The sequence below is a fragment of the Trachemys scripta genome, chromosome 3, assembly GCF_013100865.1.
Source record: "Trachemys scripta elegans isolate TJP31775 chromosome 3, CAS_Tse_1.0, whole genome shotgun sequence".
Classification (NCBI taxonomy): Eukaryota; Metazoa; Chordata; order Testudines; family Emydidae; genus Trachemys; species Trachemys scripta.
Genome location: NC_048300.1, coordinates 4,331,355 through 4,346,579, shown reverse-complemented (window position 1 = coordinate 4,346,579; position 15,225 = coordinate 4,331,355). Strand labels below are relative to the sequence as shown.

Genomic DNA, 15,225 nt, shown 5'->3' with positions numbered 1-15,225 from the left:
CAGGGGAGGGGTGGACATCTGTTTAACAGCAGAGCTGCTGGCCAGAGTGGTCACCTAGGCACTGTGGGAGATCCTCTGGAGGCTAAAAGCTCTGTAAACAGGAAGAACCTCTCTTCACTTGCACATCACTGCAAACGCATCACTGGTAAGAGCTGTATATGCCTCTCGGGGTTTTCTGTTTGCGGTGAAACTTCTGAGTTTCACCGCAAAAAGACATTAGCACGTGTAGACGCTCCCACGGTTTCTGCGCAAAAAATGGACTTTTTCCACTTTAAATGGCAAGTGTAGGCATGCCCAGCCTCTATTTACCTTATTGAAAGGAAGGGTAAAAGGAGCCCTGATCATGGTCCGTAAGTTCTTATGCAGGGAGAAGGTATCATCCATCACTAGAGAGCTCGGTAATAGAAGGGCTTGTCTACATGCAGACTGCACAGGGTGAAGGTGTGATTTTAAACAAATATATTTAAAACATTGCCAAAGCTGTGGGGCCACACTTATTCCAGTTTAAATCAGATTTATTTCAGGTAAACTAGCTTGAGTAGGAATAGATATAAGCTAAACTGAATTAAACCATGTGTAAACTGAAATAAGAGCATCCCCACAGGGGTTTGCAGCCGTTTAACTAAACCAGTTTTGAATTAAGCCAAAGCAAGCTGGTGTTCAGGCAAAGTTTAACTGACGGACATCACACGGGCCAGTGGCTGGCGGTCAGTGATGGAGAAAGCCAAACTGGAAATAGAAGCATGCTTTTCTGAGAGGGTGACTGAAGACAAACAGCTTACTCTCTGCCGCTTGGAGTCCTTAAATCAAGACTGGATGTCTGTCTAAAAGATGCATCCTACTTCAACAACAAATCGTTGGGTTCAATGCAGGAATTACCGGGGCAATTCTCTACCATGTGTTACGTGGGAGGTCAGACTAGATGAACTATGAAAAAGATTTTCAAAAGCAACTAAATTTTGGGTGCCTCGATTTTGGGGTGTTAACTTAAGAAACCTTAAAGGGATGTGATTTTCAGAAATTGCTGAGTACCCTGCCTAGAAAAGCCAGACCTTTTAAGGTGCTTCAAGATGAATCACCAGAAATGCAGACACCCAAAATTACTAAACAGCTTTTAAAACCTTAGCCTATCGAACTCCAAAAAAAAGCACACCGGTGCTTTTAAAACTTATGAACCTACGTTGTTTTATTCATTCCTCTTGATTTTATATGCACCAAATTGCAGGTGGTTTCATTTGCAGCAAGTGCCAAAATATCAAAACATGCTGGTTTTAGCAGTTAGTTCGGTTTAATTCTAACTAGAGTTTATGTGCACGTTCTAGAGTATTAAAGGACATTTTACACCTATTGTTATCTAAACACGTGTCCCATGCAGCTCTAAGTCATATCACTGACTGACAAGCTGTCATCCCTCCTACAGAACACGCAGAATTACTTTTCTCTTTAGGAAAACCCCTAGAAGAAATGTAAGTCACTCCATACTGGCAAGGAAATGTGAGCAGCCCCGAAGTGCACCCCAAAGCATGCGGGAGCAGTAGGCAGAGCATGCACACGTACACCCAGTGCACATAACCTCACCTGTGGTTAACGTCAAGTTCTCGGTCAGACTGGATACCTTTTCCTGGGCAGCAGTTTCTTCAGGCTGCTCTCCGGCACCAATAATCTCCACCATGTGCCAGTGCACCCAGTAAGTCCGGCCTGTAGATTGCCACAAAACCTGTGGGTGAAACAGACGTGTGATCACTTCCCCGACGCCCACGTTCTATAAACAGAGAAGGGCATACGCCCACCACCATCTCACCCAGTAAGCTGTATAAACGTGGGCACACTCTGTGGTATCCACGACACACACTGTGGCTTAGTCAATATTGAGATTGGAACCTTTGCCTTTCCTGATTTTAAACAGGCAAACTGAACACTGCATTCACAAGTTCTTTTGGGTTTGTTTCCTAGGTTCTTTTTTAAAAAACGCATCAGGAACTACTTACGTAAGTTCTACCAGCAATGCTTGTGCTGCTTGGAAACTCCTTGCTCGTGATGTATTCGGGGTACGTCTACACTGCAACTGAGAACGAGCTTCCCAGCGCAGGTCAACAGACTCACGCCAGCTCTGCTCAAGCCAGGACACCACAAACAGCAGCATAGCCAGGGATAGGAGGGCAGCCACTCAGTGCAAAGCCACCCAGCCTCCTAGGCACATTCACGGACAGCTAGCCTGAGCCACTGCCCATGCAACCTTGCTAGTTGTGTGCTAGCTACAGCAGGGGCCGTGCAGGTGTCTACCAGTGCCACGAAGCCTGCTCTCAGCTGCAGCGTAGACACACCTCCGCTTCTAGAATTTAAAAGCTGCTCTCCTACTAGATATGAGAGAGAGAGAGCATGAGCGAGCACACACACCTCATTCTAAGTGCACAGCTAGGGCCATTGTCTGCTGTACATGCTCTGCAGACAGTCTCCAGCTTGTCCCATCGTAGCAGGCTCAAAAACAACTTCTTTCAAGCCAAGCGAAGGCCTTAGCTCTCAACAGAGACCGGTACCCGGCCAAGTTTTCAAGCACAGGACACTGCTTTAACAAAGCTGGCATCATGTCTACAAGTCTGAACACGGTTCTGAAAGGACAGTGCCTTCTGCACACTTACAATTTCAGCCCTCCTAGGCCGCAGACTTTTAAAAACCCTTATGAAGAAAGATAACAAAAGGAGGATGAGTCAGAGTCTAGGAACTTCTTAAAGACCGAGGGTGGGGGGGAACCTTCACAAATAACATCTGACAAAGCACAGGCCTGGGCCCACAAGTAAAGATTTTCACGATCAGCTGAAAGCAGAGGGAGAACTCCTAGATCACTAGAGCTGCCTTACCTCTCAGAGTTGGTAAGACAACTCCCACCTGTTTATGCTCTCTGTATGTGTGTATATATATCTCCTCAATATATGTTCCATTCTGTGCATCCGAAGAAGTGGGCTGTAGTCCACGAAAGCTTATGCTCTAATAAATGTGTTAGTCTCTAAGGTGCCACAAGTACTCCTGTTCTTAGAGCTGCCCTGTCCTCCAGGCTGGAGGTCAGTGAGATGATTGGTGTGCCAGCAATCCTCCAGTTTTAACTTAAGGACTGAGAGTGTGTTATTCTAGTGTGGACAGGAGAAGTGGGCAGGCGCAATGGGATGATATATTTTTATGCAGAGTAAAGGGCCTGGAAGAAAAAGGGGACCTCCGGGGACAGAATTTTGTTGTGGAGGATGGAAACTGAACGGCTGGTGGATAAAGACGGGCGCCGAGCAGGGAAGAGCAAGTCCATACGGTGAAAGTGCCACGCCTGGCAAATGAGGGCTCTGCTGTAGGCAGTATACAGTGACTGATCAAGTGAGGCCAGGCCACGGACCAGAGAAGTGAGGGTGTCAAGAAGGGAGGAGAAACGGCAAGGGAGGGACTGTTTGTTTGGTAAAGCGGCCGTTACGGCTGGCAGGGCCTTCTCCGAGGGCTCAGACTCTGGAATTTGCTTCCCGCCTTGATCCAAAATAGCTCAGATTTGGTGACTTCCTGGTCACGTTACTAAGACCCCTGTTTGACACGGCTTCTGGAGAGGACAGAGGACGTGCGTCCCACAGCAATTAGGGGATGGAAGTAAGTTTCTGAAGGCACTGGCTGGCTGAGCTCCTGGGGGAATGCTGCTGGATTTCACTCTATTGTATAACTAATGAGGTAGGGTGCCTAGAGCCTTGCAGAGACATCTTTTTTTACAGTTTCAACTCTAAATAAATTGGGATGCACCCAGCCATCAACTGCACAGCAGACATCTTATCTGGACACTGCGGCACACTCTCCAACCAGCTGGTCTCACCAGTGACAGGAAGAACGGGACAGAGCCACTGCCATTACCAGGAACTTTTATACCGTCGCCAGGCCAGATGAGCGGCTCCCCGGCTCTGGGCTCCCAAAGCCAGCTTCCTAGGCCCAAGTGTGGCACGGCTTGGTGCACCAAGACTGATCATGCCTGGGGCAGCCAGGACAGCTCACAGCACATCTGTGGAGGATGCTGCACACACGCCGGATAGTTGCTCTTTTCATGGGAGGGGTGGGGGTCTGGAGGACTGGACACTGCTGATTCAGAGGCCGCTGACTGGGTCAGGATGGTTTTTAAATCTAGCCTTCCTTGTCTTGGCCACACGCAGTGGCTCGCTCTCTATCTCAAGGAAGGAGATGGTTTCAGTGAAGCTGACCGGGAGGGTTGTGAGGGCGGCGGAGGCAGCCAAGGAAGATAGCGTAATGGGCTAGGCAAAGCAGAGTGCTGGTCTGGGGAAGGCCAAAGCTCTGGAGGAAGTTGGGCACTGACGGAGGAGGGAAGAGAACGTCCCTGGTGGCCCCATGTTTTAAGCAAGGGAAAAGAAAGCAGAGAGGATGGAGTAGGGTCAAGTGGGTCACAGCACAGGGTCACAGAGAGGAGCTGTGGCCACATCTGGGCAGGATTCTAAAGCCCCTTCTGTGACGCTGGCAGACCAGGTGCCAGCTCACGCCAAGGCCTCACTGAACACTGACAAATGCAGAGCTGGCAACCGGTCTGGCTCACCTGCGGGTTGGTATAGTTACAATAGATATCAGAGATATAGGAATGTGATTAGACTTTATGGAATGCTTGTAGGATGAATTGTACTGTGTCTCATGCTATAAGGCAATACATCAGTGTTTGCTCTGTAACTGTAAAATGTTTGCTCTGAAACGCCGTAACGCACTAAACAAGAAAAAACATCGCCTAGTGCAAAACGCTGGAGTCCTACAGCAGGTGGTACCTTCTGCCCAGCAGAAAGGACTACCGAATCCAACTGGGCCATTGTGGAACAAAGACTTTGCCGATTGCTCCCCACACACACCCATGAAAAGGTTACGTTCAGAAGCACTCATCCCATCAGCTTGGACTCTAGGGACATGGCGATAAAAACCCCTGACCAGGAGGAATTGGGGTCCTTTTGTGCTGTCTGAACTCTAAGAGGCAAAGATTTCTAAGCATAAACAAGAGATCCCCAGTCTGCTTGGCCTGGGTCAGCCCTAAAGGACACAGACAGCTGCTTATCATAGAAGCCGAAAGTACCTATTGAAATCTAAGACTGCAACTCATTGTTGCGCATGTTTCCTGTTTTAACCTTGTAAAGAACCCTCATTTCTCTTCTTACTTACTACATCTTTAGACCAGGTCTATACTACAGACCGGTACCAGTCTAATTATGTCACTCAGGGGTGTGAAAACTCCACCCCTTGAGCGACTTAGTAACACCAGCTTAACCCCCCGTGTAGACAGCGTGATGTCGATAGGAGGGTTTCTCCCGTTGACACAGCTACCGCCTCTCGCAGAGGTGGATTAACGACACCGACGGGAGACGCTCTCCCATTGGTGTAGAAGTGTCTTCACTTAAGCACTACTGTGGCACAGCTGTGCCTGTGCAGCGTTTTAAGTGTAGACCTGCCCTAAGTTAGTTTATTGGCTACAGGCCCGGTCTTTGGTTTGAAATCTGAGTACAACTGACCTGGGGTAAGTGACTGGTCCTTGGGGACTGGGAGTGACCTGAATATTATTGTGATTTTTGGTGTAAAGTGACTATCACAGAGGCAAGCTTGCCTGGGTGGCGAGATAGATCAGAATGCCCCAGGGGACTGTCTGTGACTCCATGGTAAGGCTGTTAGAGGACCTGCGAGGTTTACACTTGTTACTTGGTTGGTGAAATCTAATTACACAACTCACAACCAGTTTGGAGTTTGTGCCCTGAGGTTGCGATTCTCACTCGTGAGCCACTTCAGACAGCATGACACCATCGACCATGGCTTTTGGTTCCTAAACACAGTGGAAAGCACGTTTAAGCACTTCTCGCTAACTCTGTTCGGCTGCAGACACAACATGCTTTGCAACACATTCTAGTCTACACTGGGACCTAAGCCAGAACACCCACCGGAACACGGCTGGGCAAATCAAGTGAACTCTTGCTAACTGGAATCACATCCAAACACCGTTCCCAAGTATGGTCCAAGGCCAAGTGAGGACGTGGCCTCAGAGAGGGAAACCACTGCGGAATGGAATGGGGAAAGGGAGCGTGAGGAGTGGTCACAGAATATTGATTACAAGTGCAGTCTGGGACAGGGAAGGCTAGACTGTAAACGCAATACTGACTGTGAGGTAATATGGTCTGCCCAGCTGACAGGTGGGCGTACAATGCTACAGCACAAGACGGACACATGAAATGTTCAAACAAATCCCAGAAGGCAAGCAGAGCAATGAACGTCATGAATAAGCACATAACCCATGGGGCAGGCGTCGCACAGGGCGAGAGAGCTGACCCATCTATGGCGGGGAAAAGGGAGAGTCTGGTAGGGAGCGTGGCCAGGAGATCCACGGAGAAGCATGGAACGGAAGTGGGTGTGGTCAGGGCTCAAAGTTCCCCAACACCCACTGGCCCAGGTGAAAACCTTCCGCACCCCCAGCCCTGCAGTCTGAAGGAAGAAGCGTTAGGTGCTGGCTATTCTGTACGCCATTTAACAGGGGTACAGTCTGGTCAATCTCCCGACAGATCACAGCCATTCAGGACCCTGTCTCCTTGCAAATCCCAGCTCCCACTGAAACCTGCACTTCTCCCAACACTGCAGTCACGCCTTCCGTCCCTACTAAGGAGCAGAGCGAGGGCGCCAGCCTTCCTCTCCCAACACCCCCTACCCCACTTCAAACAACAGAGAATGAGCGAGACCAAAACTGCATCTGACTTTCTTCTCCTCTCCCTCCATGGTGCCATCATCTACTGCCCACGGGAACGTTTCAGCCACCTTTCTTTCTGGCCTGGACTCCTAGCGCCTCCTCTTCTGCGTGACACAATCCCACCCGTCTGACCTCTAGCCACCCACCTCCCTGACCACAGCCTAGGAGCAGCTCTCCCACCCCCAAAACGGGCACCAGCCTGATCTGCTCCCCTCGGGTCCTTCCCTCACTGAGGCCCCTGTGCCTGGCCAGTGTCTCAGCTCCAACACAGCCTGCTGCGCCCTCTACTTGCCTCGCTACCCAGCGGCCTCTGACTTCCCCCAGCACTACCAGGACTGCTCTGCTCTCCGCCCTCTCCTCGCCTCTCCAGTGAGGGTCACTGACTCTCCACACTCATCCAGCTCAAAGATCCCCAGCCCTGCCCCAGCCCCACCATCCACTTCCTCAACTCCTGCTGTTGCACAGTGGAGGGCCTCTAGCACATGTCCCAGCCCAAGGAGGACTTGCTCCGCTGCAAATCCCCTCTCCTTCTATGGCTCTGCCCCTAGCGTGCACCATGCTCACCGCCCAGCCACCTTCAGCTCCCTCCTTAATCCCTCCCTCACATCCCCCTCCTCCCAGGATCCTCCTAACTTCTGCAGGAAGAAAACTTGCAAGATCCAAGTGGAACTCCATCCCTCTGCCGCCCAGGCCCCACTTCCTTTCCCCCTCTGCCTCTCACGGCCCCAATCACTGAACCTGAGAGCTCATCTTCTCTCTTCCTGCAGCCCCTCTACCCCGCCCCTGTGACCCTATCCCACCCTGATCCCCCTTACCTCCGGCTCATTCCCCTTCCAGGACAAGCATGCTTTAGTCTCTCCCACCTTAAAAAACACCCTTGACCTCCTTTACCTCAACCACTATCTCCCTCAGGGCATCAGCACATAAACTGAATTTACTAACAAATTAAGTGATCCTTCAATTCGAGGATGATCTCTACCATGGAATTATATGAGAGTCCTGAGATGACTCGAGAGTCTGATCCTGGACCCGCAAATCCACCCGCAGTAGGTACAGACATTTTGTGGCAGGCCAGTTGCCTACTGGGAGAAAGTTCTTTCTTTTTTTACCCCTTCCTTCTCTCTCTTTTCAGCTTCGAGGGCAAGGCGCTTCTCCTCGAAGCGGGCCACTGCCTGATGGAGGAAATGGCACCATTGGGATCAGTTAGTGGCTTGCTCCTCCCAGCTTGTGATGTCCACATCAGTTTTCTTAAGATCTGCTTTCAGCACGTCTTTGTAGCGTTTCCTCTGACCACCGCGGGATCTCTGGCCATGGGTGAGCTGAGAGTAGAGGGTTGTTTTGGGAGGCGAGAGTCTGGCATCTTGCACACAATGTCCGGCCCAGCGAAATCTGTGCATGAGGATCACTGCTTCCATGCTGGTGACATTGGCTTCAGAGAGGATGCTGGTGTTAGTGCGGCGATCTTCCCACTTGACACGAAGGATCTTCCAGAGGCATCATTGGTGGTACTTCTCCAAGCTCTTGAGGTGCTGTTGACAGGTCACCCAGGTTTTGCATCCATAGCGGAGTGTAGGAACAACAATTGTCTTCTAGACCTGGATCTTGGTGTCCTGCTGTAGGTCACGGTCCATGAAAACACGTTGGAGAAATTTCCCAAAGGAAGCACTTGCGCGCTGGATCTCACTGTCGATTTTTGAGTTTTGAGAAAGTTGGCTACTGAGGTAGCCAAAGTCTGACCCTCAATGGTGATTTGTGGTGGTCATGTGCAAGGCCTAAGGCAAGCTGATGGAGCACTTTAGTCTTCCCAATAGTGAGTGTGAGTCCTAGGCTTTGGTAAGCTTGTGCAAGAAAATCCAGTATGGACTGAAGGTCACGCTCAGTGTGCGTGAGGATGACAGAGTCATCAGCATACTGAAGATCAGTAATGGACGCCCTGAAGACTTTAGACTGAGTGGAGACATCGAAGATTAAAGACCCTCCGATCCATTCTATATTGAATGTCAGCTCCATTGGGGAGGTGGTCTTTAACGAGGACCAACATGATTGTTAAATAGATGGAGAACAGGGTTGGGACAATAACGCAACCTTGCTTAACCCCAGTTTTGATGACAAAAGGTGCCATCTCAAGGCCATCTCAGAGAACCGTGGCAGTCATTTGATCATGGAGAAGCCTTACAACCTTAATAAATTTTGGAGGGCAGCTAAATCTGGCCAGTACCTTTCACAGGGCTTCACAATTGACAGAGTCAAAGGCCTTTGTCAAATGGATGAAAGCCACGTACAGGTTCTGACTTTGCTCTCGAGACTTTTCCTGGATTTGGCGGGCAACACAGATCATGTCGGTTGTCCCACAGGATGGTCTAAAACCACACTGAGATTCCGGCAATATTTCCTCAGCAAGGAGAAGTAATGATTTAAGAGGATACAGGCAAGAATATTCCCTGCTGTAGATAGCAAGGCAATGCCTCGATAGTTTCCACACTCCGACTTATCTCCTTTTTTAAAGATTGTAACAATCTTAGCGCTTCTCAAGTCTTCTGGAATCTTCTCATTATACCAGATATGAAGAAAAAAGTTTGTGGAGTTTCCCTACCAATTCTTCACCTCCAAACTTGTAGACTTCAGGCCCTGCTGCCTTGTTGTTCTTAGTTTGCATAATGGCTCGTGTTACTTCTTCTGGGGGGTGGGGGGATGGATCAGCAAGAGATTCTCTTTCATGTCGTTGAGGTCTAGATTCAATAGTGGCATCAGAGACAGTTGACTCATAGTTCAGGACCAACTCAAAATGCTCCTTCCATCTGGCTTTGATGGCTTCGCTCGCCTTAAAATACGTTGACCCGTCTTGGCCTCGGAGTGGTGTGGGTGGAGCATGGACCATAAATGGCCTTTATTGCCTGAAAAAAAACTCCTCATGTCATGTTTATCAGTGTAAAACTCAACCTCCTTGGCCTTTTCTCGCCACCACTTATTTTTGATGACACAGATTTTCCTTAGGGCTTCAGCCTTGAGTTGCTTGAATGACTCTTTCTTCTGCTGGCGTGATATGTCGTTTTGCCACATGCGATGAGCTTTTCTCTTCTCGTCAAGCAGGCCCTGAATCTCAGCATCGTTCCCATCAAACCAATCTTGGTGATGGCATGTGACATAGCCAATGGACTCAGCACATGCTGAGAGAATGGCAGCCTTGAATCTCAGAAATTGTCATCATCATCATCTGCTGTAGGCATAGCGGCAAACTTCTCTTGGAGACACTGCTTAAGTTTCTCCCGAGTCAGGTGGGCTCTGTCTGCAGGTCTGACCTTGCACCAAGCACATGCCGCTCTGCACACGCAGAGTGCGAAGGGAGCCCCCCAGACCAGACTCTCACTTGCAGCTGGCTCTCCTAAACGGGAAGCGCGTGGATGAAAAACCTGTTCACCCTCGGCCAGGGGAGCACAGCCTGTTTGTGGATCAAAGGAAGCCAGCTACAGAGAGTCCAAGCCAAACACCTGGGACCAGAGCTCTCAGGGGCAGGGACGTTTTACCAGGAAGGATGGGAAGCAATGCCACTTGCAGTGTTTCACCCTCCTCCCTTACTCTCTGCCAGTCCCATGCTCCTCCGTTCCTCAGGCACTCACCTGCACGGGGGGCATCCCGTTATTGCTCTGCCGGAACTCGCCCTCGTCCCCAGCGCTGATCTCCTCATAGTCCTCCATCATGCGCACCATCATCCCCGGCTTGAGGCTCTCCTGCACGTACTCCACGTAGCTGCTGCGCCTGGCGAAGTCGGACAAAGTCAAGAACCCGGGGCCCTGCTTTTTGCGCGGGGAGGGCTTTGGTGTGACCAGAGGCACCTGGACGGCGGCGCAGGCGGGAGCCTTGGGCTGGAAGATGGAGCGGACGACCCGCGGCTGCCCCTCCTGCAGGGACAGCAGCTCCATCCTCTGGCTGCGGTCCCAGCCCATCACCCGCACCAGCTCGGAGATGAGATTGGCCATGGCCATGCTGAACTCGAACTCCCGCTGCATGCGGCTCCTCTCCCCGACGTGAGCGCAGGGCACGGCGCAGTCCTGCCGCTCCCCGCCCAGCTCCGTGCTGCTGTTGAGCTTGTCCACGAGAGAGGTGACGCACAGATAGCGCTTCACCAGCGAGAACAGCAGCTTCCCGGGGATCTGCAACAGACACGGCGTCAGAGCCACGGTACGAGAGCTCCCCTCCCACCCTCTGCCTGTTCACCTGTCCTCATCTCTACCCCCCCCCAACAGGCCCCCACCAGCCTTCCCACCCTGAGCCAACCCTCCCCTCCCCCATCCCTAACAGGCCTCTGAGCCAACCCTCCCCACAACCTCCCCCTGTCCTGCCCACCCTGAGCCAACCTTCCCCTCCCCAATAGGTCTCTGAGCTCTCTCCTGTCACCACACCGTCCATCTCCATACCAGACAGGCCTCCAAGTCCCCCACCCAGTGAAGCCCCCTGCTCCTGTGCCCCTCCCCCCGAGCTAGCCAGTCCTGTGGGTACCTGGGGCAGGTGGATCCCCTCGAAGGACATGCAGTGCTCTTCGGAGGATGTGGTCTCCGCAAACAGCTCCAGGAGGGTGTAGCGACTGTCAAAGTCCATGTGCTGCTCAATGCCGTCCTGCTGGCTCAGGGACAGGAGAACGTAGGCCCGACTCCCTGCAGCAGCGACACACACCAGCTGAGTGCTTTCCCTCCCACCTGCCCCTCTGGAGCATCTCAGTCTTCCCAGCACCCCACGCCCTGGCCTCTCTCCATTTCTCCCAGCGCGCCTCAGGAGTGTCTCAATCTTCCCAGCACTCACACCCTGGCCTCTCTCCATTTCTCCCAGCGTCCCTCAGGAGCATCTCAATCTTCCCAGCACTCGCACCCTGGCCTCTCTCCATTTCTCCCAGCGTCCCTCAGGAACGTCTCAATCTTCCCAGCACCCGCGCCCTGCCCTCTCTCCATTTCTCCCAGCGCCCCTCAGGAGTGTCTCTGCCCCAGAAAGGGGAATCAGCCACACAAAGCCAAACAACACCCCCATGACCACCTATCCCCCTTGGACAACTCAAACCTGACACCCCCCATGGACCCTTCCAACCATCACCCAGCCACTAAACAACCAACCAAAATGTGGGGCTATCACTGCACGGGAGAGCTCCCAAGGCCTGCAATACCCCAGGCTTTTCCCACAGCAAGAGGCCAAGTCCCCGTCTAGGGAGAAGAGTTAATGAGAGCCATGGAGTTTACTGCCCCCCCCCCCCAAGTGAAATAACAAACGAAACAAAAAGCAATCAACAAAAGCTAGATTGCAGCCATGAACTGGGAGCACCCGCCCACGCTGCCGTGACCCTGCAAAGTAAAATAAAAAGCTTGTGCTTTTGTTTTGCTGTTTTCTGACGGCAAAAGAAGCCTGACCCTTCCGTTCCTCTCTCCCAAAACAGCCTGTCGCCCTCGGGTTTTGCATTAGGGAGCTGGGCCCTGTCAGTTGCGGGACTGACTGGAGAATGAGTGAAATGGGGACTCTCACCAGTCGAGAGAGGGAAACAGCATCACTATTAAAGCTCCCGGAAAACATCTCACTTGAATGACGAGGAGCATTGCGAAGACCCCCGCCAGCTAAAGATTCAACGCCCATGCCTCTGAGTTGAGAGAACTCACCCTACACAAGCTCTCAGACACCCAGCAGGTCCTCCAGAAAACTACAAAATGTACACACCTCGTATCGTAAGGAGAAAATAAAACAAGCCACAGAAAACCCCTGGTTTTGGAAAAAGCCTTTTCAGGCCCCGTTTGTCATCGGACACAACCCAAAAGGCACAAGCGCGTTTTTTAAAACCCTTTGCAGGTCACCTTGCACGTGTTGTTGGGATTTTATCACCCTGTATTGATGGGCCCGTAACTTTCTGACCAGTGTCCTTTGGGGCTGCCACGTGCCACGCTTGGCACTTCCTGAGGGTGTGTGTGAAGTCTGAGCACAGCCCCTGCAACTGGCGAAGAAGGGCTCAGAACATGAAGAATGTCTTTGCTCACTAATAACCCAAGACAGCAAAGGCAGATTACAGATGTGCCCCCTCTTTGTGGGGTCGCCCCTTTGGCGTGGCAGAAAAGTCAGCCTGTTTTAAGCTATTCAGATATCATCTTGGCAGATGTAAGGATTTGAGACGGTCTGATGCAGCACCAGCATTGCTCCCTGCCTGCCCCAAGCGGGGTCTCCACTGCCCCTGGATAGCGCAGGACAGAGGGGGGAATCTCAATTCAAGCACACTGCAAAATCCCCCCCAAGTGGCTAATTAAAGACCCACGCTTGTTTCCACTGATATCAATGGGAGCAGGATTAGATCTGAGGGGTCCGGCGACATCTTACACTGACAGAGCTTGTTACTGAATAAACTCTCACTGAACTGAGCTGAAGGACACCCGTGTGCTTTTCCCCGACTCCATCACTCACTACCCTGGGCCTCTCCGTACCAGACCCATTCCCTGACATGCAGTTGCAAGCCCCGGAACAACCTCCTCAAGGCTGTGTCCACTCAGTTCTGTCCCAGCTAGGAGCACAACCACTCCCTGCTGCTAACCGGGCAGCTGCCAGATGGCCTCCCAGACAGAGCAGCGAGACACGTACCTGTATATCAAGAGGGCAAGGTTTAGTGGGAGTGGTGGTGTACACAAGCACAACCTGGACAGCTGCTCTACAGAATTTGCATAGCTCTGCACCAATATTTTTTAGCCACAGCCAAGCAGCTCTCACCCCACCACACACGGCCCTGTGCAGTGCCACATCTTCTTATACCCAGTCACCACGTCAGACTGGAAACTCATTGGGCAGGGAACTCTTCCTGTTTCATTGTCTTTAGAGCATCGGGCACAGCTCTGATGGCGTTTCACAGATCTACTGACCGGCACCGATACGGAGTAGGTGGAAGACTGCTCCCCACTATGTTCATTTGCCTTCAGGGACCCCTGGAAGGTGGGGACTGGGATGAAGCAAAAGTGGGAAACCTTGGCTAGTTCTGAAGCATCCCCTTGAAACAGTACCGTCAATACCCGCTAGCATAGTGTCCCTTTGCCAGGCAGGAAGGCAGCAAGAAAATCTGAGCCTGGTCCCCAGGCCTGAATTGCTTTTTGCAAGAGCTAGAACTTGGCATTATGCACAGGATCAGTGGGTGCTGGAGGAAGCATTAGGCACAAAGTGCCAATGGCGTCGTCCTCTGCCACATGACCATGCCAGGCACCTACCTCTTGTCTGTGCCTATACATTGGTGTCCAGATACCACATCAATGGTGCCCTGCCCGCCCTGTGCCTACAACACCTACTACCGGTTCTAGGGCAGGAGAAATGACTCCATCTGGGCAAGGAGCCCTCTCTCTTTTGGGGGGGCTTGGGTGCTAGCAGCAGGCGTTTCTCCTTCTCCACAGGTCTGCTCCAGCTCACAAAGTGACCTCGGAGAGTTTACTGCCCTGAGATTTGAGGTGTCACAGCCGACCCGATGTAGGAGCCCCTTTCCCATTCACAGAGCCACAGCTGGCCTCAGACTACAGCATTAGGAGCCAGAGACCTCGCTGAGAATTTTACTGCAGCCATCAATGAGCCATTAGGAAAACTTTATAGTGGATTTAACTTTGGCTCATCTACGAGGACACTGCACCAGGCGGTGATAGCTCTGAAGAGGGAGAGGTTTGTATGGATGAGGCCAGTGCTTCAAAAGTTTTGCTTGGAGACTCTGATCCCTGACCTTTTGGAAAGAGACTGTCTAGTTCTGGGACCTGGACGTACTGCAGCTTGTCTCGGGTAACCCATCAGAGCTTGTCTATTTAAACTCCTGCCCTGCGTATGGAATTTCCATTCAACCGGCTCTGCCCGAGCGTCTCTGGGGAAACACTTGTCTTGTGGCCTAGGAGGTTCCCCCGATCAGTGTAATTCCAGAGCACTCGGCTCAAAGCCCTCATGTGGCAATAGCTTCTCCTGGGTCTCCTGCTCAGAACTAGAACCAGACCACCCCCCCCACCCCCCCCGGAGGATCACTCAGAACCAGGAGAAGGGGCTTGTTAGGCTCTTATCGCCCCCGAGCCCTGTGTGAGAGGGGCAGTCTCTCTCCACCTGCCTGTTCGGTACTATTACTGTACCCTGGCCAGATCAAACTGCACAGGACCAGACGCTGTCCTCCCACCGGAGCTAGCTGTCTCCTCCTCTTGGCTGGAGGGGTGACAGAGGAACGGGAGAGAGAAAGAGAAAGACAGCGACAGGCTGGCTGGGGTGACAAGAACGGGTCCACTTGCCAGGGCTGAGTTCTCGAGGGGCTGCAGCTGGAGATGGGTGAGATAGTATCTCTGATTGGACCAGCTTATTAGATGTTCTCACGCCCACAGACAGACCAAATGTGCCACAAAAACTCAAGTCTATGGAAAGGAAGCCGGGCAGGAGAGGTGAGGAACTCTGTGGGGTGGGAACTCCCCCGCTGCTTGATGCTTTGTTAGGGACACCGGAGCTCTGTGGACCTAGCTGGGGCTGGGCGT

General features: G+C 51.9%; 1 protein-coding gene across 1 annotated transcript in view; it reads right to left on the bottom strand.

Moving 5' to 3' along the window:
- Nucleotides 1-15,225, bottom strand: part of LOC117874151 (cullin-9-like) — a 66,351-nt gene that overhangs the window by 47,412 nt on the left and 3,714 nt on the right. Inside the window, exons 3-5 of the mRNA XM_034764002.1 lie at nucleotides 11,231-11,385; nucleotides 10,351-10,884; nucleotides 1,579-1,717 (exon numbers count right to left, since the gene is read on the bottom strand). Coding sequence (XP_034619893.1) covers nucleotides 1,579-1,717; nucleotides 10,351-10,884; nucleotides 11,231-11,385 — 828 coding nt within the window. The remainder of the gene's footprint in view (nucleotides 1-1,578; nucleotides 1,718-10,350; nucleotides 10,885-11,230; nucleotides 11,386-15,225) is intronic.